Source organism: Colossoma macropomum, unplaced genomic scaffold (assembly GCF_904425465.1).
Source record: "Colossoma macropomum unplaced genomic scaffold, Colossoma_macropomum, whole genome shotgun sequence".
In the NCBI taxonomy this organism is placed as follows: Eukaryota; Metazoa; Chordata; class Actinopteri; order Characiformes; family Serrasalmidae; genus Colossoma; species Colossoma macropomum.
In genome coordinates, this window is record NW_023494787.1 from 30,413,573 (window position 1) to 30,441,092 (window position 27,520).

Below are 27,520 nucleotides of genomic sequence, written 5' to 3' on the forward strand. Positions count from 1 at the left end.
TAATGTTTGAAAAACACCCATTATTAATTCCTGTGATGTGAATTACCTCATAAACTAAAAAAAAGACAACATGCTGAATTTCAAAAGAATAGACTGTATAATTAAATAAGAAAAATATTTATAGTTAGACGAGCATAAAGAAAGATAATTAAAAGAATGAATAAAACCTGAAAAACAATCTCAACAGGTCCACATGTTCACACAAACACACATAACTTCACACGCAAAGGCTTAACTAAGGGCGTTTTCACACTTAAAAGTCCAGATCAAGTTACAGATATTGTATACATTTGATCCAGTTGGTTTTGGCGTCACATTAATATTTAGTTGGCATACTAAAGAACTATGGATGACATACCTACGTCCTGTCGTCATCACCTACGTAACCTGCGTCTCCCTATACTTGCACATTGATTGGTTTGTAGAGAAGCGTGCGTCTGACGTCGGCAAGTTGTCATGTCGGCGGGCAGGCTTTGACGTTTAAATGGAGAAAATGAATATTTTCTCTCTCATTCTCATCCTCTCAGAAAATAAAGTATAACTTTTGGCATTTTTATGCGTTTTTTCAAGTTTTTCTTTGGACCAAATTACAATTAAATATTTTGTCTCCTCCTCTCCCCATGTGCCTCTGCAGCTTTTACTTCTCTCGCGGTTCTTTCTCTTCATTGTTTAATAGCTGATGATTGCCTGTCTCATCTTCCCGCAATTAGTCCAAAATACCTAACCATATAAATAAATAAATACATAAATAAATACAAACAAACAGGTTAAGATCACTTCTTTCGGTTGGACCAGATTTTGGTCTGGACCCAACAATGTAAATGTAAAAGCACCTCAAGCCAGAAGCTTAGAGAAAAGAAAGAAAGCATTGGTCTGGGGTCATGAGACCGGATACGGTTTCTTTTTCCGTCTGTTGTGCCGCTAAATCAGAACCAGGAAATATTGAAGAAAACTACACAAATAAGTGCCTAACTGCTAAAAAGCTAAAGCTTTATACATGCCACCCACCACAAAACACATTTGATTTCGTCCGTCACAGCTCCAGTCTCTCGTTGTGCTCTCAGATTCTTTATCCTCTAAAAGAGTGTTACTTGAGCATGAGCTACAGAAACCAAGGCTGTACTGCAGTGGGCTTAACCTATCACTTCAACACCAGTCTTTCTAATCTGTGCTCTCAGATATCTAAACGTGTTTTTCAAGCATCCGTCCGCTGGAACTAAGTCTGTACTGCAGTGGGAGGCAACGTACATGCGTAAGCTTTGCTTATCAGGCTACAGCTTAAAATACCGAATCAGTTTGAATTTGGTTTTGTCACTCCAACACCAATCAGTCGACTTTGCTTTCACTGAAATAGGTTTTTATTGTCTATACTTGTGATAGCAGACGCCATTAATCTAACTGAAACTGTACTGGGGTGTTTAGATCTCTTTAGCTAAGCTAAATTAGCTGGGAGAAAGGAGTAAGCTAGCATTAGCTTAACCACACTACAGTTCCAAACACCACAGAACAGGCTTAATGTCAGCTTTCTGTCCCTTCAACACCAGCCACTCGACTTTTTTCCCTCAGATTTGAGTCTTTATCATCTAAACTTGAATCAGTAAACTTTCTGTTGGTGAGAATCGTTTTTGGGTTTGAAATAACGCAGCAAATTGTTGTGGCAGAATACCAATATAAATAGTTACATCCCACTGAACAGTTCTGTGGCCCCAAGTAACGCACTGAGCCTGGTTTTTAAGCATTCCGTGTGGGGAAAAGTCACTGGAACCCTTACCCTCAGAACCTTTTAGCCCTGCAGTGGAAAAGAGACCATAGTATCCCTCCTGCCAGCCGAATGACATCAGCAAAAATTGCTCTCAGGTTCAAGGCCTTAAAGGCAGTTGACCACTACTCTGGCCACGGCAGTTAAACAAAATGAGACAGTTAGCCTCTCAAAAGGAATAGCACCATTCTTTGCTGAGTTCAAAAGGCATAATATACCGATGTACAAAACGTGTGTAAATAGTTGAGTTTGTTTCCATCCATAATTTTATAAAATGGCTTTAAAACAGCAGCCTGATTGCACTCATGCCCAAACTTTTATTTTTTTAGTTACCCTCACAAAGTCTTTTGGTATGCACAAAGTCTTTTTTTTCTGTATTTATTTTTTATTACTATTTATTATTACCCCACGGCCCAGAAGGATAAGCGGCTTAGAAGATATGTGTTTGTGTATTTATCATTAACATGATGCATGCTGGTTAGAAAATTTTGTTCCGCTGCTGCAGAACGTCACAGTGTCACATGACGTTAAAATCTGGCGGGAGTAAAGCGGCTGTAGTTTTTTTAAATCAGACGCTGCAGTTGCTCTCCTTTGGATGTACGAGCTACAACATGCTTTTTTGACAACCAAACATTATTTTACGTATGGCCACCATACACTATAGTTTCCAGCCTTTATTTCGAGCTCATTGATTTCGTCTGCAACAAAAACAAATTGTTGTGAGCTCAAAAGTATGTGCCCGACTTGACAGCATTGTTTTTATACCCCACCCCTGCAGTCGAAAAAGTTGAAAACGAATGCAGCCGGAGATTCCAGCCAATCAGCGTGATGTTCTGATGTTGCGAGGGCGTGTTGTAGCTCGTGCAGCATATGGAAATACAGGCCTTTGGGATCAAAACACTGGGAATCCCGGTGTTAACATGTAGCCGTACTTTCGTGTTAACACAAAAATATTCGCTGTGTTAACGCGTCAAGTTTGTGTATTTGGATTTTGTTGCTGTTAGGAAACCGTTGTGAACCATGATGCTTTACTGCCACCTACTGGTGTGGCCCTATTGCTCAAATAACATAGGCTACTGAAAACAGACCAGGACAGGAACCACAGCAACTCAGCCACAAAGTGTCAGACCATGTAAAGTTACAGAGCGGGGTCGCCGTGTGCTGAGGCACATAGTGCATAAAAGTCACCAACGCTCTGCTCACGCAATAAGAGTTCCAAACCTTCTCTGGCATTAACATCAGCACAAAAACTGTGCACCAGGAACTTCATGGCATGGGTTTCCATGGCCTGCCTTCCATAGCTGCATGCAAGCCTTACAACACCAAGCACAGTGCCAAGCGTTTGATGGAGTGGTGTAAAGCACGCCGCGCCTGGACTGTGGAGCAGTGGAAACATATTCTGTGCAGTGACGAATCACGCTTCTCTATCTGTGTAATTTGTGTAATCCTATCCAAAACTATTTGTGCGTGTGTAAAACACCAGTTTGCAGGTCTAGAATAAAGAAGTATATTTTTAAGGTTAACAAAACTCGAAAAACATTTTACCTTTCACTTTTTGTACTGTCTCTGTAAATAAGACTCAAACTTTGTTAAGACTTGATAGGCTTCACTGGCCCAAACTGCAGAAAGCTTTTTACCACATGAAGTTTTTTTTAGGTTAGACTGACGAACCATACAGTGTATCGTAGCTCGTTGGAAGATCGACATGCAACAGGGCAGTCAGTTTGTTCATTAAAGTATGTTATAGTTCATCATTTTGTAAATGAACACTTCTAGCCTCACACAACGCAACAGCCAGTGAACTTCAGAGAGAGATCTTTCATCGCCTTGTTAACCTCGTTGAAATCAATTTCCTTACCAGGAGTGCCTCCTGCTGGTAAAAAGCAGTAACCTCATGTAATGTCTGTGCATATTTTTGTTTTAATGCATCTGAAAGACAGGGGGCGACATTAGTCTTTTTTCCCCGAGATGCGCTGATTCCCCTGCTGAAAAACAGCATGAAATCCATGTTGGTCTAAGCAGGTTTATGCTGGTCTGGTGCTGGTTTAGCTGGTCACCCAGCATAACCACGCACGTAAAACAAAACATATGTTGGTTTTGCTGGTGACCAACCATGCTGGTCTGTGCTGGCTTTTCCAGCAGGATCGGTCCGTAAAACAACATTTAATCCGTTAAATTGCCAGGACCCACAGACGGCTCCTGACGTTTAATTCACACTTCTGTAACATAAGAATAACTCAGTCAATGTACATTGTAGTCCATGTAGTTACCGAATTTTACTGAATAATAAACGTGGGATTTTAAAGGGTTAACTTGTCGTGACAGTTTTTTTGTCGCGGGCTCTGTTGCTTAGTACAAAACGATAACCGGTCGAATCCTAGCCCAAACTTAGCCTAATGTTAATACGTGTTGGTGACACGGTATTGTATACATAACCTTATCCCATATCCATAACATATATCGTATATGTAGGCTGTATTAATTATGTAATAATTTGATAGGCAAGGGGTGTCAGTGGACTTTCTGTGTTTCGTAGTGTAGCGCATACTGCTTCGGTTTGTTGAGTACATGGTCGCTCATATTTTTAAGATGTACTCGGCGGGACCGTCTTAACAGATTCACTTCTCGTGCTGGTAAGCTCAATATAGACTTTATACATGTAACCAAAAAATAAAACTGATTGTTACGCATAGCTTAAGATATTGAGAGTTGGCACACTTACATGCTGCATCGACAGTGAACATTATCATGATAAAATATATCGCAGATCTATTGTTCAAGCTTACTTGCTTTCGGAAAGAATTGTGTTGATTCATGTATTCCTTCTGTGTAGAGCTGATATACATATTTAAAAGAAGTAGCCTAAATTAAACAAATTTTTCCAGCGTAATGTTATTTTGACATTGTGTTATTTGTAGCTTATTGAAAACATATTTTAATTTCAAAAAGAGATACGTACAGATCCACACCAAAAGCAACAACTTTAGTAAGAGTGTTGAATTTAGTTTTTGTGTGTGTGCAGTTAGGCTATGAACAGCTCTTTTGCTAAATGTTGAAAAATAGGAACTATTTTTCCACAAATATAACTTTTAACTGTAATTAAATAGACATAAAACACTAATGTTACATTAACACATCTATTTTTCGTTGTCACGAGATTACATTGAGTAGGCTACTAGGGATGTCGAGTGGTTTGATAAAAGTTCAAACTTTTAATATGAAGCCTTTTCAATAATAATGTAATAAAAATAATCCAATTTGAAACTATTACAGACCGTTAACTGAAGAATGATGACCAGTGTGTATAGCCTATCTGTGAAATCGGTTAATTCATCTTCCAGCTGTTCTCCATGAAGAATTTTGCATGTGTCGCCAAACACCGTGACGACATTTCAAAAGAAAAGTAAACCATATCTGATGAAAATGGGTCGGATTGACGTGACTTGACCCACCCGATGAAACGTTCAACCTATCAGCTGGGTTTGGGAGGGGTGTGCTTATGGGTATATAAACTGCAGACCGAGACTCTCAGCTTACAGGGTTCTACCTCATCAGGACACGCAGAAACCTCCAAAGTCAGCAACATGGTTGAGTGGACAGATTTCGAGCGCGCTACCATCCAGGACATCTTCTCCAAAATGGATTATGAGTCCGTGGGACACAACGCCCTGGCAAGGTACGTTTCTGTAAATGATCTTCATATCATGCATAGCCAGCTAAACGACTTTTTTCGGATTTAATTTCATGATGATTTGTCCCACTGCTCAGGTGTCTGGTTGTGTACCCCTGGACCCAGAGGTACTTCGCCAAGTTTGGAAACCTGTACAACGCCGCTGCTATCATGGGAAACCCCTTGGTTGCTGCTCACGGCGCAGTTGTGCTCCATGGTCTGGACAAAGCTGTGAAGAACATGGACAACATCAAGGCTACCTACGCTGAACTGAGCGTGCTGCACTCTGAGAAACTGCACGTGGATCCCGACAACTTCAGGGTGAGTCCCGTGAGCTTCACTTATAACGGAAGTAATTTCTTGTGCTAGTGAAGCCACTATTTATTTAAGGCCTGTTTCGGTCGTTTGTTACGTGCTTTGACTCATGTTTATTATTCATCCTCTTTTTCTCCCACAGCTGTTGGCTGATTGTCTTACCGTCGTCGTTGCCTCTAAACTGGGGACTGGTTTCACAGCTGATGTGCAGGCAGCTTTCCAGAAGTTCCTGGCTGTTGTCGCCTCTGCTCTGACAAAACAGTACCACTAGACGCTGAATGGATCTTAATTATTAAAGAGAACCATCACAAGTTTCCCGTTTTAAAAACAAGCCTGTATTTGTCAGTTAAAGCAAATAAACATGATCAGAATTGAATAATGGCTTGTGTTTGTTGATGTGTTTGGCGCAGTATGTGACTTTATGATAATCAAACATCTCTAACGTGCAAAATCTGGTACGCTTCCTTGCAAATGATTATGATGCTGCACACTACTCTGTACCAAAATATCGCGTTATTAACCTCATGCACTTTAATTTTTTACAAATGAATCAGTCGAAGTTTCGTACAGGCATTAAAGACAGATAAATGACATAACTGGTATTAAAAAGTTCAGGAAGAATAAAACGTGCAGGGGGGGGGGCATTTACAACCCCATTTTCAAAAGTGTTGGGAAGTTGTGCAGAATGTAAATAAAAACAGAATGCAATCAAATCATGTAAACCCTATATTTAAATGAAAATACTACAAAGACAACATCAAATGTTTAAAGTGAGAAATTCAATGGTTTTTTGAAAAATGTATGCCCATTTTGAATTTCATACCAACAACACTTTCCAAAAAGGTTGGGACGGGGGCATGTTTACCACTGTGTTTCATCACCTCTTCTTTTAACAGCACTCTGTAAGCGTTTGGGAACTGAGGAGACCAACTGCTGTAGTTTTGAAAGTGAAATATTTCCCCATTCTTGCTTAACATAAGATTTAAGCGCCTCAACAGTTCAGGGTCTCCTTTGTCATGTTTTTCATTTCATAATGCACCAAAAGTTTTCAGTGGGTGACAGACAGTGGTTTTCAGAAGTGTTCCAGAGTCCATGCAGTGATTGCCACTACATAATCATGTCTGTTTTTAATGCAGAGCCACCTGAGGGCCCAAAGATCATGGCCAGCAAATACTAGTTTTTTGCCTTGTCCCTTGCATACAGAGATTTCTCCAGATTCTCTGAATCTTTTAATTATATTATGTAACATAGTTGATGAAAAGCAAAAGTTTTTTGCTATTTTATGCTGAGAAACGTTATTCTTGAATTGCAGCACAATTTGCCTGCACAGTCTTTCACAGAGTGGTGAACTCCTCCTCCTCTTTACTTCTAAAAGACTCAGCCTCTCTGAGATGCTGTTTTTATACCCAATCATGTTACTGACCTGTTGCCAATCAGCCACCACGTGTATTTTTACATAACTTTACCAGCCTTTTGTTGCCCCAGTCCCAACTTTTTTGAACGTGTTGTTGGCATCAAATTCAAAATGGGCATTTTTTTTTTAAAAAAAAAGCAAAATTTCTCAGTTTCAACATTTGATATGTTGTCTTTACACTATTTAGAATTAGATGTAGAGGTGTTCCTCAAAAGAGTAGAACATTTGTCCTCATGTTAACGAGGATAATAAATAGGATGTACGGCATATACGTTCACTATATACACACAATAAATGTCATGAATAAGAAATAAGAAAATAATGCAGTGTACAAAAAAAATTCAAATACAAAAAATGTTTCTCAAAATAGTGGAAATGTTATCCACACGTTAACCTGATGACTGTAAATCATAATAGTACACTTGACTATGTGTAAGCAAGTTTACTGATTACAGAACAGCTCATTATTTTATTCAAAGATTTTCAGTTTTCAGAACAGAAATTTGTAGACTTTAATTAATATTAAATTGTTTATTTATTTTGGAAAAGTGTAGCAACATGATTCCCAACTTTTTAAAGCAAACTCAATGTGTCATAGTTTACAGTGCTGCAGTAAAGTTCATTATAAACTCACATTTGTATCATTGATAAGAAATAACGTAATAGATTTTTTCTAAAATTTTCAATGAATCTTGTAAAGCACCAGTAGACGTGTGTTGTGCGTCTTTGCGAACTTCTCATTGACTTTCATTTATTCACAGACACTTTTTGAACACAAACAAACCACACATATAGTGTTAATTACGAATAATAGTTCAGACACATTTTGTTTAGATCATTCAGAACCATTTATTGGATCTTAATGAGACAGGCTGTGCGTCTAATGCGAGCTCGGCAGCTTATCGGTACTTCTCAGAGAGAGCCAGGGCCACAGCAGAGAGGAACTTGTCCATGGCCACGTGCACCTCAGGAGTGAAGTCATTGGGGAACTGGATGGCCAGAACCACGAGCAAGTTGTGGGACAGGATCTACAGAGAAACAAGGACATGATTAAAAAACTGAAGGCAGAGCAGGAATCGAGAAGGAACTGGCAGCGTTAAGAGATACACAACTTACCTTGAAGTTGGCTGGGTCAACACGCAGCTGGAAAGCGTGCAGCTCGCTGAGGGTGAGCAGTCCGTTGGTCAGGTCATCGATTTTGCTGACAGCCTCTGCCACGCCAGACATCACAGTCTTTCCATGCTTCCTCACGGGGGCAGAGCCGGGGCTCAGGTCATTCCAGTGGGAGAAGTAGGTCTTGGTCTGCGGGTAGACGACCAGCATCCTGCATGTACGGACACATACAGACGTTACTGTCAGAACTGAAGAGAAACTGGACAGTAAACAGAGAGAAGAGATGGATGAATCAAGTCCCCTACCTAGACAGAGCGTCGGCACCGATCTCTTCAGCTCTCGGGGCGACCTTAGCCCAGAAGCCTTTGATGGTGTCCTTGTTTTTGGTAGTGAGGCTCATGGTTACAGAGTGCTTTGGAAGAGAACTTCTGTAAAATGTCACAGAGAATCGCTCTTTTATACCGCGAGCCGAAGTCGGCACACCCGGGACCAACCTCGAAAACGTTCCAGACATGAAAGATTAGCTGCCTGACAGAGACAGGCCAATTTTTAAGAATGTAGGTAACAAAATGCCAAAATTTATCAGATCTACCATTTTACCAAAACATATAACATTATCAGCTCAAATAAGCGCATGAAACGTTAATGTCTTTTGTTGTTGTTCTACATTTATTAATTTCAATGTTGTTTGGACTAAACGGTGACGTAATAAAAGTACTGATTAAACCTTGCTGGCATATATCTAAATAATTGACTTTAAGGTTCCCGTTACTCCCCTTTGTCCAAAATTTTCAGAGATTAGTTTCCCTTAATTTCTGACTTGTGTCTATAATTATTTTCTTGATTTTTGTTGCTTGATTCATTTGATTCGTCTTTGTGGCAACCTAGACTGAGCAGTGAAATAAAAAAATTAGTTTTCTTTTATCAACCGAAGCCAAATATTTTTTGATTGACCAGTAAACGTATTGAGATCATTGTAATGCTTGCCAATAATGGGTGTTTCAGAGAATTTTCTTGTTATCAAAAGAAGCTTATTTCCGTGGGTATGACTTCTAAAGCGTCTAGATAACAGTCTATTTCTGCTTCATCACTGTTATGAGCTTATTCGTTTCAATATTGTGCTTTATGGCCATTTAGAGTGCACACACCAGATGCTGACTAATTCATTTCCCCGAAGGGAAACAATGCATTGAGCAAAATAAAAATAATAATATAAAACATCTAAATTGATATGTTTAAAGATCCAGGCATAATACCTTGGACTATAGTTTATTTGGCTAATGATTAGGGAGGCAACAGTATAATTATACAGATATATATTTCGGACTTATACTTACTTCATATATCTGTACATAGTTTATTTATTTTATACTTACTTTGTTCATTTAATAATGAGTTAACATTGGTTGCGTTCAAACAATTAAACACTTTCCTGTCTGCTTTTCTTGATTTTGCCTGCCACAGTAACCGTGTTGCGGCTGGTCAACTTTACCAACACTGAATGAGGCCACGGGCTACAGATCGAGAAACAAGGCAGTAAGCCAATGTAACCGGAGACGAAACAACGCAAGATAACACTTTTCCCCTCGAAGTACTCTGCTCCTCGCCACCACACAAAGTCATTTCTAAGCTTTGATGAATCTTGATGGCCTCGTTCTGCAAAAGCTAAATAATAAATTGTGCCACTAAAGATTGGTAGTAGTTTATAGCACATTACATTGATTGAGCCATCATCATAACGTTTAACTGTGACGTTGCCCGGCAGTTACAATGCCTAGTCCAGACTATGACCCATATATTCTACGCCATAAATCAATGAAGACCATTTATGCTGTGTTCTTATACGTAAAGTGAGTGGTGGATAGTCTAAAATCATACTTAAGTAAAAGTATTGTTATTTCAGTAAAATAATGACTTAGTAAACGTTTTTTTTTGCTTTTCAATTGGAGTAGTACAAAAAGCAGTTTCATCATCTTCTCATGCATCTCACATACAAGGGCAGAAGTATGATATGCGCTACTCTGTTTGTGTGTGTGTTGGCTTCTATAACAATCTAAAAAAAAGAATTTAAACCTCTGATGTCAGAGGTGTGGCCACTTGGAAAGCAGCTCAGATGCTGTAAACAAGGTAACATACTGAAATGAAACACAAAAAAGAATTAGTAAGCATTACTGAAAAAATGACGGCTTATTCCTGAACTCTTGATCATCGATCTGGAGGATGACATTTCCAAGGATATCCAGCTTCCAACGAGTATGCAATTTTTTTATATTTTCCACAAGACTATACAGTGAAAAATGATAGTTTAACAATCATGCCAGACATCATACAGGACTGTGAACAAATCAAATAATGAGTACATTTTTTACACCGCTATATTTTCCACAAAATTTCAAATTTATTCCAAGTATGCCATAATAAATATCAAGAGGTTTAAAGTTAATCGTTTAAAACCAGCTACAATATAGTATAACCCAGCTTAACTGATTCTAATTAAAGTATTGGTCAAAACATGGCAAAAACTGGAAAAATTACAAACACGTTTCAGGTTTGAAGATGCTATTTCATAGAGCATATTTTCGCCAGGTTTTTTTTTTCTGTAGACAGAAATGTTATATTTTGTCACAAACCACATAAACAAGAGAATTTAAGAATACTTAACAACTTAAACGAGTGATGATTTGGGCATGCTGTTTGTACAGTGAACTGAAAAAAGATATGCAAGTGTAATGATCTTAAATCAAGCCAGTATATCTAATATTTGTAATTTCGAGATTGATTGAGAACATGAAACAATTTACCATTTAGTCACTAAATAATACGCAAAATCCTTCACATTATTTAAACCAATTCTATTTTGTGATTCTCTGCTTTAACCTTACAGACAGAGTGTAAAGGCTCAGTGTGTAAGCTATTATGTTGGGGCAGTTAACTGAAATTCTGTCACTGCGGACAAAGACATGGTTTTTAAATATCTCTAATAAAGGAAATCACCAAACAATGCTGGACCCCGAACTCCGGGACCAAACATGGGTATTCAATTGCGGTTAACACTGGCGATTTTCTTGCACGCACTTCAAGGAAAAGTGGTGCGAACTCTAGATTTTAAAGGAGCATTTAGTCTCAAGTAGAATACTCTAGATTATATATTCTCAAACGAACGTTTAAGAACCCACCACAAAGCTATGATATTCGTTACTTTCGCCGAACACTATGACAGCGTTTTAAAAAATACAGGTACCTGATATTAGTCTTTCACCCTATCAGGACTGAATCCACCCACTGAAACTGTTAGTCAGCTGGGTTTGGGAGGGTGGGCATGTGTGTATATAAACTGCAGACCAAGACTCAGTTTACAGGGTTCTTCCTCATCAGGACACGCAGAAACCTCCAAAGTCAGCAACATGGTTGAGTGGACAGATTTCGAGCGCGCTACCATCCAGGACATCTTCTCCAAAATGGATTATGAGTCCGTGGGACACAACGCCCTGGCAAGGTACGTTTCTGTAAATGATATTCAGAATAGACTTAAACAAATTAATGACTTCCTTCGTGATTAATTCCTTTACATTTCTTTATGTTTTGTCCCACTGCTCAGGTGTCTGGTCGTGTACCCCTGGACCCAGAGGTACTTCGCCAAGTTTGGAAACCTGTACAACGCCGCTGCTATCATGGGAAACCCCTTGGTTGCTGCTCACGGAGCAGTTGTGCTCCATGGTCTGGACAAAGCTGTGAAGAACATGGACAACATCAAGGCTACCTACGCTGAACTGAGCGTGCTGCACTCTGAGAAACTGCACGTGGATCCCGACAACTTCAGGGTGAGTCCCGTGAGCTTCACTTATAACGGAAGTAATTTCTTGTGCTAGTGAAGCCACCATTTGTTTAAGGCCTGTTTCGGTCGTTTGTTATGTGCTTTGACTCATGTTTATTATTCATCCTCTTTTTCTCCCACAGCTGTTGGCTGATTGTCTTACCATCGTCGTTGCCTCTAAACTGGGGACTGGTTTCACAGCTGATGTGCAGGCAGCTTTCCAGAAGTTCCTGGCTGTTGTCGCCTCTGCTCTGACAAAACAGTACCACTAGGCGCTGAATGGACTTTGACTGATAAAGAGAACCATCACAAGTTTCCCGTTTTAAAAACGAGCCTGTATTTGTCAGTTAAAGCAAATAAACATGATCAGAATTGAAGCATGGCTTGTGTTTGTACATGTGTTTGACGCAGTATGTGGCTTTATGTTACTCAAACATCTCTAACGAGTCAAAAAGTCTGGTGCGTTTGTTTGTAAATGATTGTCGGGCTGCACATTATCCTGTTAAAAAATGACACGTTATTAGCAGAACCTAATGCACTTTAAATTATTACGAATAAGTAAAACAAATAACGTTTCATACAGGCATTAAAGACAAATACATCACTTAACTTGAATGAAAAGGTTCAGATGGGAAAAAAAACATGCAAGTATTATGTCATAACAAATGAAATATAACGCCCTATTTTCTGAATTAATCTGCCTGATATGTAGAATTTCGTTTTAAAAAGTATGTAATTCAAGTGAACAATGCAAAGCTTGCTTTTATCTCTTTATGTCTAGAGTAGTTCTATTTGCCTGAACAAATTTAAGTGGAAACAAGATTAAGAAAAACAAATGTGGTTTAAAAAAAGAAATACAAGAAAATAACAAAATTTTCACTCAGAAAATCAATAAAATGTGTAATTTGACGGGGGCATATAGAATTTTGCCTACGACTGAAGCCTCCAGTTAGTGATATCATTCCAATGGATGATACTGGTACTGATATGCAGAGGTGTTCCTCAAAAGAGTAGAACATTTGTCCTCACGTTAACAATTAATGTTATTAATGAGAAATAAGAAAATAACAATACAGTATACAAAACAAATTAAAATACAAAAAAACTTTTTTTAGAATAGTGGAAATGTTGGCCACACGTTGATCTAGTCACTGTAAATCATAACAGTATACATTTTTAGACTTGACCTGAAATTAAATTGTCACAGTTTACAGAGCTGCAGTAAAGCTCATTATGAACTTACTACATACCCTATTGATAAGAAATACTATACTAACACAACTATTCATAAAAATAAATATATAAAACAATTACTTGTTTAATTTACGTATTTCCTGCTCGTTGTATCATATTTACTGCAAAAGTTTAATAAATGTAAATAAAAACTGTAAAGCAGTACTCATTTTCTGGGCTTTTGATGATTTAACTAGCCTGTGCTAAAAATTCATTTATTGAAATTGTTCATAACAAACTTTCCATTATGTCAATCAGTGAATATTTCGAATTGTGAAACATTTCCAAGACAGTGAGAGATTGTATCTAGATGGTATGGATGACAAATGATTTCGTTTTTCATTGTTTTGTTGTGCACACGGCTGAACACAGCGTTTTATTTGTTGTTCAGTTAAGCGCTCAATGATTTTGATGTAATTGTTTCCCACTGCAGAGTTTGAGTCGCTGAGAGCATGAAAGTCTGAAGATAGAAGTTATTTAATTGTTTAGGTTGCAATTATACGTTTTATCTAAATTCTTCACTTAAGCATCAGTGCACGTGTGTTATGCGTTTGAGAAGTTAATCTTTAATCTTTCTTTAAAAACACTAGAAACTGCTTAACATATGAATGCACATAAAACAAGACACACAAATAGTGTTAATTGTAAATAAAAGTTCAAACACATTTAGTTTAGATCATTCAGAACCATTTATTGGATCTTAATGAGACAGGCTGTGCGTCTAATGCGAGCTCGGCAGCTTATCGGTACTTCTCAGAGAGAGCCAGGGCCACAGCAGAGAGGAACTTGTCCATGGCCACGTGCACTTCAGGAGTGAAGTCATTGGGGAACTGGATGGCCAGAACCACGAGCAAGTTGTGGGACAGGATCTACAGAGAAACAAGGACATGATTAAAAAACTGAAGGCAGAGCAGGAATCGAGAAGGAACTGGCAGCGTTAAGAGATACACAACTTACCTTGAAGTTGGCTGGGTCAACACGCAGCTGGAAAGCGTGCAGCTCGCTGAGGGTGAGCAGTCCGTTGGTCAGGTCATCGATTTTGCTGACAGCCTCTGCCACGCCAGACATCACAGTCTTTCCGTGCTTCCTCACGGGGGCAGAGCCGGGGCTCAGGTCCTTCCAGTGGGAGAAGTAGGTCTTGGTCTGCGGGTAGACGACCAGCATCCTGCATGTACGGACACATACAGACGTTACTGTCAGAACTGAAGAGAAACTAGACAGTAAACAGAGAGAAGAGATGGATGAATCAAATCCTCTACCTAGACAGAGCGTCGGCACCGATCTCTTCAGCTTTTGGAGCGACCTTAGCCCAGAAGCCTTTGATGGCATCCTTGTCCTTGGCGGTGAGGCTCATGGTTACAGAGTGCTTTGGAAGAGAACTTCTGTAAAATGTCACAGAGAATCGCTCTTTTATACCGCGAGCCGAAGTCGGCACACCCGGGACCCACCTCGAAATGGTGGGTCCAGAGATGAAAGATTAGCTGCCTGACAGAGACAGGCCAACTGTTAAGAATGTAAGTAACAAAATGCTAAAATTTAACAGATCTACAATTTTACCAAAACGTTTAATATTATCAGCTTAAACACGCGCATGAAACGTTAATCTGTTTTTTGTTGCTGTTCAACATTAATTATTTTCAGTGTTGTTGAGGCTAAAAGGTGACGTATTCAAAATATTTATGAAACAAATTCTTTGGTGGCATGTATCTAAATAATTCACTTTATAATTCACGTTACTAGCCTTTTCCTATAAAAATGTTCAAAGATTAGCTTTAAAGTGTTTCCCTTTATTTCTGCCTTGTGTCTTAGTATTTGCTTGATTTTTGTTGTTTGATTCAGTTGTTTCGTCTTTGTAGCAATCTAGACTGTGCAGTGAAATTAAAACACTATGATTTTCTTTTATCAACCGAAACCAAATATTTTTTGATTGACCATTAAACGTATTAAGTTCATTGTAATGCTTGACAAAAAACGGGTGTTTCTGAAAATTCGCTTGTTATCAAAACAAGCTTATTTCTGTAGGCGTGACCTCTAAAGAGTCTAGATAACAGGCTATTTCTGCTTCATCACTGTTAAGAGCTTCTTCGTTTCACTATTCTGTTTTATGGTCAGTTAGAGTGCACTCACAGTTGACGAGCAGTTCATTTCACAGAAGCAAAAAATGCCGTAAACAAAACAAATATAATAAAATAAAACATCTAAATTGATAGATGTAAAGATATATTGTTCTAGCCAGAATATCTTGAACTATTTTTTTATTTGGCTAATGACAGTATGTATATGATTATATATTTCAGACCTATACTTACTTCACATATCTTTATATAGTTTACATACTTTATACTTATTTTGTTAATTTAAGAATAAGTTAACATAGGCTAAAACAGATTACTTTCCTGTCTGCGTTTCTTAATTTTGACTGATTTAGTAACCATGTCGTGGCTAGTCAACTGTCAATGTACTGAATGAGGTCACAGTCTACAGATCAAGAAAGAAAGCAGTAAGCCAATGTAACTAAACAACACAACAACAATTTTCAACAACAAAGTACTCAGCTCCTTGCCACTGTACATAGATATTTCTAAGCTTTGATGAGTGTTGATGGCCTCATTCTGCAAAAGCTGTGGTGTCACTAAAGATTGGTAGTAGTTTATAGCACATTACATTGATTGACCTATCATCATAATGTTTAACTGTGACATTGTCCAGCACTTACAATGCCTAGTCCAAGTTATGAGCCATAAACGCATAAACATTGGAAAAGTTTGATATGTTAACAGATCAGGTCAGTGTTTAGATGGAGGCTTTACAGGTGGCACAGTGGAGATTAATACTTCCAGTGCTCATGCAAAAATTTGCAAAATCGTTTACATTATTTAAATTTTTTCTATTTTTTAATTCCCTGCTTTGTGTTTAACCTTACAGACTGAGTGTAACGGCTAAGTGTGTAAGCTATTATGTTGGGGCAGTTAACTGAAATTCTGGAACTGTGGACCTTTAGATTTTACATGAACATGTAATCTCAATTAAAATACTAAAGATTCTATATTCTCAAATGAACTTTTAGTAACTTCCCACAGAGCCATGAGTGATATTCGTTAATTTCGCCAAAGACCATGACGGCGTTTTTAAAAAGTACACTAAAATATCTGATATTAATCTTTCACCCTATCAGAACTGAATCCACCCACTGAAACTGTTAGTCAGCTGGGTTTGGGAGGGGTGGGCTTATGGGTATATAAGCTGCAGACCGAGACTCTCAGTTTACAGGGTTCTTCCTCATCAGGACACGCAGAAACCTCCAAAGTCAGCAACATGGTTGAGTGGACAGATTTCGAGCGCGCTACCATCCAGGACATCTTCTCCAAAATGGATTATGAGTCCGTGGGACACAACGCCCTGGCAAGGTACGTTTCTGAAAATGATCTTCATATCATGCATACCCAGCTAAACGACTTCTTTCGCATTTCATTTCATGATGATTTGTCCCACTGCTCAGGTGTCTGGTCGTGTACCCCTGGACCCAGAGGTACTTCGCCAAGTTTGGAAACCTGTACAACGCCGCTGCTATCATGGGAAACCCCTTGGTTGCTGCTCACGGCGCAGTTGTGCTCCATGGTCTGGACAAAGCTGTGAAGAACATGGACAACATCAAGGCTACCTACGCTGAACTGAGCGTGCTGCACTCTGAGAAACTGCACGTGGATCCCGACAACTTCAGGGTGAGTCCCGTGAGCTTCACTTATAACGGAAGTAATTTCTTGTGCTAGTGAAGCCACCATTTGTTTAAGGCCTGTTTCGGTCGTTTGTTACGTGCTTTGACTCATGTTTATTATTCATCCTCTTTTTCTCCCACAGCTGTTGGCTGATTGTCTTACCGTCGTCGTTGCCTCTAAACTGGGGACTGGTTTCACAGCTGATGTGCAGGCAGCTTTCCAGAAGTTCCTGGCTGTTGTCGCCTCTGCTCTGACAAAACAGTACCACTAGACGCTGAATGGACTTTGACTGATAAAGAGAACCATCACAAGTTTCCCGTTTTAAAAACGAGCCTGTATTTGTCAGTTAAAGCAAATAAACATGATCAGAATTAAGCATGGCTTGTGTTTGGTCATGTGTTATTTAAACACATCTAACGGGTCAAGCGTTCTGGTACATATGGTTGCAAACGATTATGGTGCTGCACATTATCTTGTTGTAAAGTACACGTTGTTAACCTAATGTACTAATTCATTACAAATGAATCAAAGAAATACCGTTTTGCACAGGCATTAAATGACGATACATAGTTTAACTGGTATCAAATGGTTCAGATAATGCAAGTAATATTTCATATCAAAGGAAGTATAAAGTCCTATTTTCTGATTTAATCTGCCTGCATTTCATAAATAAAATATGTAATCCAAGTGAACAATGTAAAGCTTGCTTTTATCCCTATATGTCTGGAGTAGTTCTATTTGTCTGATCAATAATTTCTTAGTTAAATGGAAACAAAATCAAGAAAAACAAATAGTTGCAATGTGGTTTAAAAGAAAAAAAAGACATACAACAAAATACTAACATTTTAATTTAAAAAACGAACAAAATATGTAATTTGACGGGGGCATTTCAGTCAGTTTCATTCAGTAATATCATTCCAATGATACTGGTACGGATATGCAGAGGTGTTCCTCAAAAGAGTGGAACATTTGTCCGCATGTTAACGAGGTTAATATATAAGAAGTACTGCATTACGGTTCACTATATACACGCACAATAAATGTCATTAATAAGGAAATAACAATACAGAATACAAAACAAATTCAAATACAAAAACGTTTCTCAAAATAGTGGAAATGTTGTCCCCACGTTAATCTGGTCACAGAAAATCATAATAGTACACTGTACTAGTTGTAAGCAAGATTGCTTTATTTTTTTGCCAATTCTGATTCTGTATTTTATTTAAAGAATGTAAGATTTCAGAAAATAAATACGTAGATTTGAATTTAAATTAAATTGTAAATTTATTTAAGAAAAGTGGGACAACCTGTTTTCCAACTTTTTTAAGTGAACTCCACGTGTCACAGTTTACAATGCTGCAGTAAAGTTCACTATAAACTCACAATATACACTATTTAAAAGAAATAACAAACTAACATAACTAATTATAAAAATAAATATATAGAACAACTACTCTTTTAATTCTTTAAATTTGCATATTTCCCACTAATTTTATAATATCAACTTAAAAAGTGTAATAAATGTGTATAAAAACTATAAGGTAGTATACAAATCTCAATAACATTTTGTGAGCTTTTAATTATTTAACTAGCCTGTGCTAGACATTAATTTATTGAAATTATTTATAACAAAATTTCCCACTATGTCAACCAATGAATATTCTGATTTTGATATAATCATTTCCCACTGCAGACTTTGAGTTACTGAGAGCATGAAAGATGGAAGTTGTTTATTGTTTAGGTTGCAATTATGTATGTATTTTGATGGTATTAAATTTTTTCTTAATTCTTCACTGAACCTTGTTAAACACCAGCAGACGTGTGTTGTGCGTATTTTAGAAGCTTTCATTTCCTATCTTTTTTATCATTGATAATCATTTTTTTTTTCACATTTGCGTTGGAAACATAAACACACACAAACAAGACACACAAACAAAATACATTTTGTTTAGATCATTCAGAACCATTTATTGGATCTTAATGAACCAGATTGTGCGTGTCGGCGACCGTAGTGCGAGCTCGGCAGCTTATCGGTACTTCTCAGAGAGAGCCAGGGCCACAGCAGAGAGGAACTTGTCCATGGCCACGTGCACTTCAGGAGTGAAGTCATTGGGGAACTGGATGGCCAGAACCACGAGCAAGTTATGGGACAGGATCTACAGAGAAACAAGGACATGATTAAAAAACTGAAGGCAGAGCAGGAATCGAGAAGGAACTGGCAGCGTTAAGAGATACACAACTTACCTTGAAGTTGGCTGGGTCAACACGCAGCTGGAAAGCGTGCAGCTCGCTGAGGGTGAGCAGTCCGTTGGTCAGGTCATCGATTTTGCTGACAGCCTCTGCCACGCCAGACATCACAGTCTTTCCGTGCTTCCTCACGGGGGCAGAGCCGGGGCTCAGGTCATTCCAGTGGGAGAAGTAGGTCTTGGTCTGCGGGTAGACGACCAGCATCCTGCATGTACGGACACATACAGACGTTACTGTCAGAACTGAAGAGAAACTAGACAGTAAACAGAGAGAAGAGATGGATGAATCAAGCCCCCTACCTAGACAGAGCGTCGGCACCGATATCCTCAGCTTTTGGAGCGACCTTAGCCCAGAAGCCTTTGATGGCATCCTTGTCCTTGGCGGTGAGGCTCATGGTTACAGAGTGCTTTGGAAGAGAACTTCTGTAAAATGTCACAGAGAATCGCTCTTTTATACCACGAGCCGAAGCCGGCACACCCGGGACCCACCTCGAAAACGTGCCAACTTGGAAGCTTTCCAGAGATGAAAGATTAGACAGGCCAACTTTTAAGAACGTAGCTAACAAAATGCCAAATTGAACAGATCTACTATTTTACGAAAACGTTTATCATTATCAGCTCAAATAAGCGCATGAAACATTAATCTGTTTGTGTTAATCTGTTTCTACATTCATTAATTTCAGTGTTGTTGAGGCTAAATGGTGACGTAATCAAAGCACTGATGAAACATTTTTTTGCTGGCATATATCTAAATAATTCATTTTAAGGTTCCCGTCACTAGCCCTTGCCTAAAAATATTTTCAGAGATTAGCTTTGAAGTATTTCTCTTTATTTCTGTCTTAATTATTATTTTTTTAAATTATTTGTGTCTTAATTTTTTTATTGGTTTTTTCTTTTGTTTATTCATTGTAGCAATCTTGACTGTGCAGTGAAATTAAAACACCATGATTTTCTTTTATCAACCGAAGCCAAATATTTTTTGATTGGCCATTAAACATATGGAGTTCATTATAATGCTTGCCAATAACATGTGTTTCTAAGAATTTGCGTGCTATCAAAAGAAGCCTGTTGCTGTGGGCGTAACTTCTAAAGAGTCTAGATAACAAAGTATTTCTGCTTCATCACGGTTATGAGCTTCTTCGGTCCAATGTTATGTTTTATGGCCATTTACACTGCACTCACCAGATGACGACTAATTCATTTCACAGAAGGGAAACAATGCACTTAATAATCTTAATATTAAAAAAAGAACTAAACTGATATATGCATCGACGATGTATTGCTGTCACAGACAGAGTACCTTGCTTCACGTCAGACTTCTGAAACCCCACCCCCACCGCACGAAGTACTAGGTAAAGTAGCTTATAGAACTGCAGAACATCCAAAATATAAAAAATGTATTAAAAATCAGCAAAAGCTTCACGTCAAACTCCTGAAAAACCCTTAAGTACTAAGTAAAGTAAATGCAGAACATCCAACATACATGTTACGGTATTTATTAATTAATTCATTTATTCATTCATTCATTCATTCACTCATTTATTTATTTATCTATTTGTTTATTTATTCATTCATTCATTCATTCATTCATTGACTCATTTATTTATTTATTTATTTATTTATTTATTCATTCATTCATTCATTCATTCATTTATTTGCACTCTTCATCTTCTAAAATAAAATAATAAACTTCGAATGTCAGAGGTTAGCCAATTTGAAAGCAAAAAGCAGCCCAGATGCTTTCAAAAATATAAATTAAACACAAAGTAAGAAATTACAAAAATGTTACTGAGTAAAAAGAAAAACGTTACCTCGCAACTGCACTTGCGTAAAAGTGGAGGTTTTATTTTAATATACTTAGGAAAGTACGTTACTTCTTGAGTGCATGTAAGTAAATGTAACTAGTTACTACCAGCATCTGTTTACAGCACACTTTATAGACTTGTTCATATTATCATTATAAACATTCATTATAAAATTTTCGGTGTGGAAATCGGGAAAAAAATGTCGATTTTTATTATGTTTAGTTATAATATCTTGTCGAAAACATGTTGTGTTTATCTGGGGTGACTAAAAAGACAGGTTTACAGCACTGAGACTGAGTGTTTACTTTTTATTGCTGTTATTACAGTGTTGTTATTGTTATCAGAAATAAACATGTAAGAAACCAATAAACTAAGAAATGCAGTTAAATGATTTAAAGTTTCTGGAGCCCTTGATTTGTTGTATTCTACTCTGTCCATATCTCAGCTAGGGATGTGTTTTGACAAGGATGCTGGCTACAAGTCCAGTTTTTTACTGAGTGCTGAGTGAGTACTGCAAATTGTAAGTCTAGATAGCATCTGTAAGCTTGTCAAGAATGTCCTTTGATATTACTGTACCTTTCTCATATTTGATTTTAATGTTTTCAACTCAGCATAATGGGAAATATATATATATATATATATATATATATATATATATATATATATATATATATAATATATATGTATACAATATATATATAATATAAATATAAGAAATATATATATATATATATATATATATATATATATAGAGAGAGAGAGAGAGAGAGAGAGAGAGAGAGAATTTAATCAAACTATGCCATAATAAATATCATGAGGTTTAAAGCTAATAGTTTAAAATCAGGTACTATATAACATAACCCTGATTATGATTAATATATTGGCCATTACAAACACATTTCATGCTTGAAGATGGCTGCTCTTTCTGATTTTAGACACGCAGCATACATTTGCCATTTTTTCTGTAAGTATAAATATGTTATACTTTGTCAGACACCACATAAGCAAATTAATTAAAATACTTAACTTGAGCCAGTTTAAGACAAATCAGTAATTATATAAGCATGAAATTTGTGCAATGCACTGCAAAAAGAAATCTAGGCAAATGAAATCAAATTGCCAATATATCTAATATTTCTAATATTTTGAGACAGCTATAAAAATATGAAAGTAACTCATTACTAGACGTTGTCAACATGTCAACAAGTAATTCTGTTTGTTGAAATTGTCATTTATTAGCAGGTCATTGTGAAATTATTGTCTGAGACAAGCCATATTATCTACTAATGATCGAGTGAAAAGATAATTTCACTAGATTCGATTATCAGCGTTTTCTCAAGACCTCAAGGAGCGTGTGGACCTCTGAGATAGCACTTCTTTTTACCGTCACAACTCACTGAGACCAAAATTCTAACTGAAATGACTCCTGCTTTTATTTTTTGTTCGTGTAGTGCAATTAAAATGACATATTGTTTAACCTTTAAGTACGTGAGAAATTCTTTATTTTAAAAGAAACATTCTATAATGTGAAACAATTGACTCAAATGACCAGTTGTCTATGCAGGTGTAACGTACTATTTTATCTGTCTGACGTGTATAATTTCATAAATAAGTGCTCCGACAAAACAAAACATAGAAATTAGTTGATTGGGAATAAGACACCATGAATGCGTTTTAACATCATGAATGCGTTTTAAAAAGAACACTTAAATATCTGATATTAATTTTTCACCCTATCATGACTGAATCCACCCACTAAAACTGTCAACCAATCAGCTGGGTTTGGGAGGGGTGGGCTTATGGGTATATAAGCTGCAGACCGAGACTCTCGGTTTAAGGTTCTTCCTCATCAGGACACGCAGAAACCTCCAAAGTCAGCAACATGGTTGAGTGGACAGAATTCGAGCGCGCTACCATCCAGGACATCTTCTCCAAAATGGATTATGAGTCCGTGGGACACAACGCCCTGGCAAGGTACGTTTCTGAAAATGATCTTGAGATCGTACTTTGACAAATGAACGACTTCATTCGTAATTAATTCCTTTCCATCTCTTTATGTTTTCTTCCACTGCTCAGGTGTCTGGTCGTGTACCCCTGGACCCAGAGGTACTTCGCCAAGTTTGGAAACCTGTACAACGCCGCGGCTATCATGGGAAACCCCTTGGTTGCTGCTCACGGCGCAGTTGTGCTCCATGGTCTGGACAGAGCTGTGAAGAACATGGACAACATCAAGGCTACCTACGCTGAACTGAGCGTGCTGCACTCTGAGAAACTGCACGTGGATCCCGACAACTTCAGGGTGAGTCCCGTGAGCTTCACTTATAACGGAAGTAATTTCTTGTGCTAGTGAAGCCACTATTTATTTAAGGCCTGTTTCGGTCGTTTGTTATGTGCTTTGACTCATGTTTATTATTCATCCTCTTTTTCTCCCACAGCTGTTGGCTGATTGTCTTACCATCGTCGTTGCCTCTAAACTGGGGACTGGTTTCACAGCTGATGTGCAGGCAGCTTTCCAGAAGTTCCTGGCTGTTGTCGCCTCTGCTCTGACAAAACAGTACCACTAGGCGCTGAACGGACTTTGACTGATAAAGAGAATCATCAAGTTTCCCGTTTAAAAAACGAGCCTGTATTTGTCAGTTAAAGCAAATAAACATGATCAGAATTGAAGCATGGCTTGTGTTTGTTGATGTGTTTGGCGCAGTGTGTTGCTTATGTTACTCAAAAGGTCAAAAGGTCTGCACGACAAATGATTATAGTGCGGCACATTATCCTGTTATAAAGTGTCTACACGTTACTAACCTAATAGACTTTCATTCATTACAAATGAATCAAACAAATGACCTTTCATGAAGACATTAAAGACAAATACACTGTTTATTTTTTATTTTTTTTCAAATGTCAGAGAGGTCTGCGTAGTCCAAATAAATAAATAAACAAATAAATAAATAAATGTGAGAAATTCTTTATTTTAAAAGAAACATTCTATAATGTGAAACAATTGACTCAAATGACCAGTTGTCTATGCAGGTGTAACGTCATATTTTATCTGTCTGATGTGTATAATTTCATAAATAAGTGCTCCAACAAAACAAAGCTTAGAAATTGAATGGGAATAAGATCATGTAAAGCGGTACAGTTTTAGAGGAAATAAAATGGCACCATAAAAACAATTATAAATAAATTGACATACAATACATGCAAAATACTCTAGTGCACTGTTTATGTAAGCCATGTATAAACATTATATAAAACAATGACAATACAGTAATCCTGTAAAAGGCTTACACATACAGTTGTATGCCAAAAGTTTCGTCAAATTGCATGCAATGTTGACTTTGTAAGTGAAAATAAGTTCATCCTCTACAAAGAACAAACTTTTGCGCATTTTAAGGCATAGTTATTGCAAATTAACGCATAGGCCACAAAAAATGCTATGTTTTATATTTTATTTTTTCTAGTATGTTAAACTGTGCACTAAAATCTTGAGAAAAATGCCATATTGAAGTCTATTCATATTTTCACTTAACAAATCAACAGAATTTTAATTCTAAAATTTGACCAGTAGTGGAAGTGTAGGGCAGACCGAAGAGTAGTACTGTTGTCAACATGTTAATCAGACTAAGAACAGAGTCCTGCAGTAGAGTACTTCTAAACTCACGATAAACACTAACGAGAATTTTCAATATTCCTGAAAATGAAAATAGTGGAACTGCTGTGTTATGTGTTAAGCACAATGTCCTGCAGTAAAGTTTAATACGAACTCACAATCTGCCCTATTAATGAGAAACAGGAAAATAACACGACGATATTAAAAAAAATAAAAATAAAAATGAAACAATGCGCTTGTTATTTTTGTCAAATCAATTACAAAAACATCGTGAATGTATGTAAAAACTAAAATATAGGAGTTCAGTAATATTTTGTGGGCTTTTTAATTTAATTAGAATGCGTGAACCATCCGTTTATTAAAATTATTTGTAAAAGATATTCCGCTGTATTCACAAATGAATCTTTATAATTGTGAAACATTTGCAATAGAGGGATGGTGTGTTTCTGAAGCGAACTCGGCAACACGTCACCATATAAATAGCCAAAACTAACCAGTAAATATCCAGTAAAAATTTTATTTCCAATTTCATTTTGTCATTGTTCTGTTGAACACAGGGCTGAACACAACATTTTATTTATGGTTCACATAAGCACTTAATGAGTTCTGTCATTTTCCTGGACGTTAATGAGAATATATGAGTTAAATATTATTTAGATTTCAGTTGTGTATGAAATGTAATTTTTTTTTTTATTTAAGGCTGAGTGCCACAATAAAAAAAAAATCATCTAAATTTACTGAACCTTGGTAAGCACCAGTGCACGTGTGTTATGTGTGTTGAAGAAGCTTTCATTGATTTTCATTTATTGACAATCGCTCTTTAAATGAGAGGGAAACTCCATAACATATAACACGCACAAGACACACAAATAGTGTTAATTGTAAATAAAAGTTCAAACACATTTAGTTTTGATCATTCAGAACCATTTATTGGATCTTAATGAGACAGGCTGTGCGTCTAATGCGAGCTCGGCAGCTTATCGGTACTTCTCAGAGAGAGCCAGGGCCACAGCAGAGAGGAACTTGTCCATGGCCACGTGCACCTCAGGAATGAAGTCATTGGGGAACTGGATGGCCAGAACCACGAGCAAGTTATGGGACAGGATCTACAGAGAAACAAGGACATGATTAAAAAACTGAAGGCAGAGCAGGAATCGAGAAGGAACTGGCAGCATTAAGAGATACACAACTTACCTTGAAGTTGGCTGGGTCAACACGCAGCTGGAAAGCGTGCAGCTCGCTGAGGGTGAGCAGTCCGTTGGTCAGGTCATCGATTTTGCTGACAGCCTCTGCCACGCCAGACATCACAGTCTTTCCGTGCTTCCTCACGGGGGCAGAGCCGGGGCTCAGGTCATTCCAGTGGGAGAAGTAGGTCTTGGTCTGCGGGTAGACGACCAGCATCCTGTACGGACACGTACAGACGTTACTGTCAGAACTGAAGATAAACTAGACAGTAAACAGAGAGATGGATGAATCAAGCCCCCTACCTAGACAGAGCGTCGGCACCGATATCCTCAGCTTTTGGGGCGACCTTAGCCCAGAAGCTTTTGATGGTATCCTTGTCCTTGGCGGTGAGGCTCATGGTTACAGAGTGCTTTGGAAGAGAACTTCTGTAAAATGTCACAGAGAATCACTCTTTTATACCGCGAGCCGAAGCCGGCACACCCGGGACCCACCTCGAAAACGTGCCAACTTGGAAGCTTTCCAGAGATGAAAGATTAGACTACATTGCGGCTGCTTGCCATAGATAGGCCAGCGTTAAAGGCTGTCGGGTAATACTCAACTGATTTCAACAAATATAACATTTTTTCCTACGTATTTTATGTCAACAGCTGTGAAATGCAATAAATGACATAAACCAAAGCGTATTTGTTGATTTAATATTTTTTACTTGTTTTGTTTTAGTAGCTTACAAGCTAAATCAGTACGAAGTCCACCATTCCTGAGTAAACACATTCATCTATTTGTATGCAATGGAAAAACATCTACTGGCAATTATTACAGTTTTGAATTATTTCCTTCAATGTTACTGCCCTAAAAAGACGTGTAAGTATTCTTTCTTTCCCTCTTTGTTTTATTGGAGCGATTTTGTTAATTTCGTTTGTTCTTTCCTCTTTATAGCAGCAATCCAGACTGTTCTGTAAAACACTGAAAATCGATTTTGTTTAATCACGTCATGTTTAATGGCAGTCAAACCATCCTTCACCCTTTAACAGCATGTTTGAACCTGATTTGCCAGTGTTGAAAATGTCTGTAAAAAGTATTGTAATTGATTTTAGAATATTAAAAAATAATTTTGGTTAACTTATTTTGGGGGGAAATATCTATATACTTTAAATAGAACGCTATGTTGTTTCAAAACCAAATGTATATAATCAAGTGTCTCATACAAAACATAAAAAATTGTTTACATGAAACATCTGCAGATTTTTGGTGATCATAGTCACAAGCGGCAAATTAGTCAAGCAAGATTTCTCAAGTATGCTCATCAAGTAAAGCAGTGTAATGATTTTTGAGCAGCAGTTACTTTAAAATGCTACAGACTTCATCTTTCCTTTGTACATAGTATGAGAGACTTTGAGCAGGTCTCTGTTGTTTTGTAATGGATATTATATCTGCAGGGCAGCACGGTGGCGCAGTGGGTAGCGCTGTTGCCTCACAGCAAGAATGGCCTGGGTTCGATTCCCAGCTGGGCGACCAGGGTCCTTTCTGTGTGGAGTTTGCCTGTTCTCCCCGTGTCTGTGTGGGTTTCCTCCGGGTACTCCGGTTTCCTCCCACAGTCCAAAAACATGCAGTCAGGCTGATTGGACGTGCTAAAATTGCCCCTA

The 27,520-nt window shown here is 37.7% G+C and overlaps 8 protein-coding genes across 8 annotated transcripts; 4 read left to right on the plus strand and 4 right to left on the minus strand.

Annotated features, from left to right (window-relative positions):
- The first annotated feature begins 5,312 nt into the window (after positions 1–5,312).
- Positions 5,313–6,015, plus strand: LOC118805800 (hemoglobin subunit beta-2-like). Its single transcript, XM_036566861.1, has 3 exons — positions 5,313–5,435; positions 5,528–5,750; positions 5,887–6,015. Exons 1-3 carry the CDS (start codon positions 5,344–5,346, stop codon positions 6,013–6,015), a joined length of 444 nt encoding a protein of 147 aa, XP_036422754.1. The 5' UTR covers positions 5,313–5,343.
- Positions 6,016–8,057: 2,042 nt separating this feature from the next.
- On the minus strand, positions 8,058–8,677 carry LOC118805079 (hemoglobin embryonic subunit alpha-like). The gene is made up of 3 exons (XM_036565685.1): positions 8,577–8,677; positions 8,275–8,482; positions 8,058–8,186 (listed from the first exon to the last, which is right to left on the minus strand). The coding sequence occupies exons 1-3, from the start codon at positions 8,669–8,671 to the stop codon at positions 8,058–8,060; spliced, it is 432 nt and encodes a 143-aa protein (XP_036421578.1). The 5' UTR covers positions 8,672–8,677.
- A 2,967-nt stretch (positions 8,678–11,644) lies between these two features.
- On the plus strand, positions 11,645–12,357 carry hbbe1.2 (hemoglobin beta embryonic-1.2). The gene is made up of 3 exons (XM_036566862.1): positions 11,645–11,767; positions 11,870–12,092; positions 12,229–12,357. Exons 1-3 carry the CDS (start codon positions 11,676–11,678, stop codon positions 12,355–12,357), a joined length of 444 nt encoding a protein of 147 aa, XP_036422755.1. The 5' UTR covers positions 11,645–11,675.
- A 1,701-nt stretch (positions 12,358–14,058) lies between these two features.
- LOC118805080 (hemoglobin embryonic subunit alpha) lies at positions 14,059–14,678 on the minus strand. Its single transcript, XM_036565686.1, has 3 exons — positions 14,578–14,678; positions 14,276–14,483; positions 14,059–14,187 (listed from the first exon to the last, which is right to left on the minus strand). Exons 1-3 carry the CDS (start codon positions 14,670–14,672, stop codon positions 14,059–14,061), a joined length of 432 nt encoding a protein of 143 aa, XP_036421579.1. The 5' UTR covers positions 14,673–14,678.
- A 1,924-nt stretch (positions 14,679–16,602) lies between these two features.
- On the plus strand, positions 16,603–17,305 carry LOC118805803 (hemoglobin subunit beta-2-like). The gene is made up of 3 exons (XM_036566865.1): positions 16,603–16,725; positions 16,818–17,040; positions 17,177–17,305. The coding sequence occupies exons 1-3, from the start codon at positions 16,634–16,636 to the stop codon at positions 17,303–17,305; spliced, it is 444 nt and encodes a 147-aa protein (XP_036422758.1). The 5' UTR covers positions 16,603–16,633.
- A 1,756-nt stretch (positions 17,306–19,061) lies between these two features.
- Positions 19,062–19,681, minus strand: LOC118805804 (hemoglobin embryonic subunit alpha-like). Its single transcript, XM_036566866.1, has 3 exons — positions 19,581–19,681; positions 19,279–19,486; positions 19,062–19,190 (listed from the first exon to the last, which is right to left on the minus strand). Exons 1-3 carry the CDS (start codon positions 19,673–19,675, stop codon positions 19,062–19,064), a joined length of 432 nt encoding a protein of 143 aa, XP_036422759.1. The 5' UTR covers positions 19,676–19,681.
- Positions 19,682–22,938: 3,257 nt separating this feature from the next.
- LOC118805802 (hemoglobin subunit beta-2-like) lies at positions 22,939–23,649 on the plus strand. Its single transcript, XM_036566864.1, has 3 exons — positions 22,939–23,059; positions 23,162–23,384; positions 23,521–23,649. The coding sequence occupies exons 1-3, from the start codon at positions 22,968–22,970 to the stop codon at positions 23,647–23,649; spliced, it is 444 nt and encodes a 147-aa protein (XP_036422757.1). The 5' UTR covers positions 22,939–22,967.
- Positions 23,650–25,669: 2,020 nt separating this feature from the next.
- On the minus strand, positions 25,670–26,291 carry LOC118805081 (hemoglobin embryonic subunit alpha-like). Its single transcript, XM_036565687.1, has 3 exons — positions 26,180–26,291; positions 25,887–26,094; positions 25,670–25,798 (listed from the first exon to the last, which is right to left on the minus strand). The coding sequence occupies exons 1-3, from the start codon at positions 26,272–26,274 to the stop codon at positions 25,670–25,672; spliced, it is 432 nt and encodes a 143-aa protein (XP_036421580.1). The 5' UTR covers positions 26,275–26,291.
- Between the last annotated feature and the right edge of the window lie 1,229 nt (positions 26,292–27,520).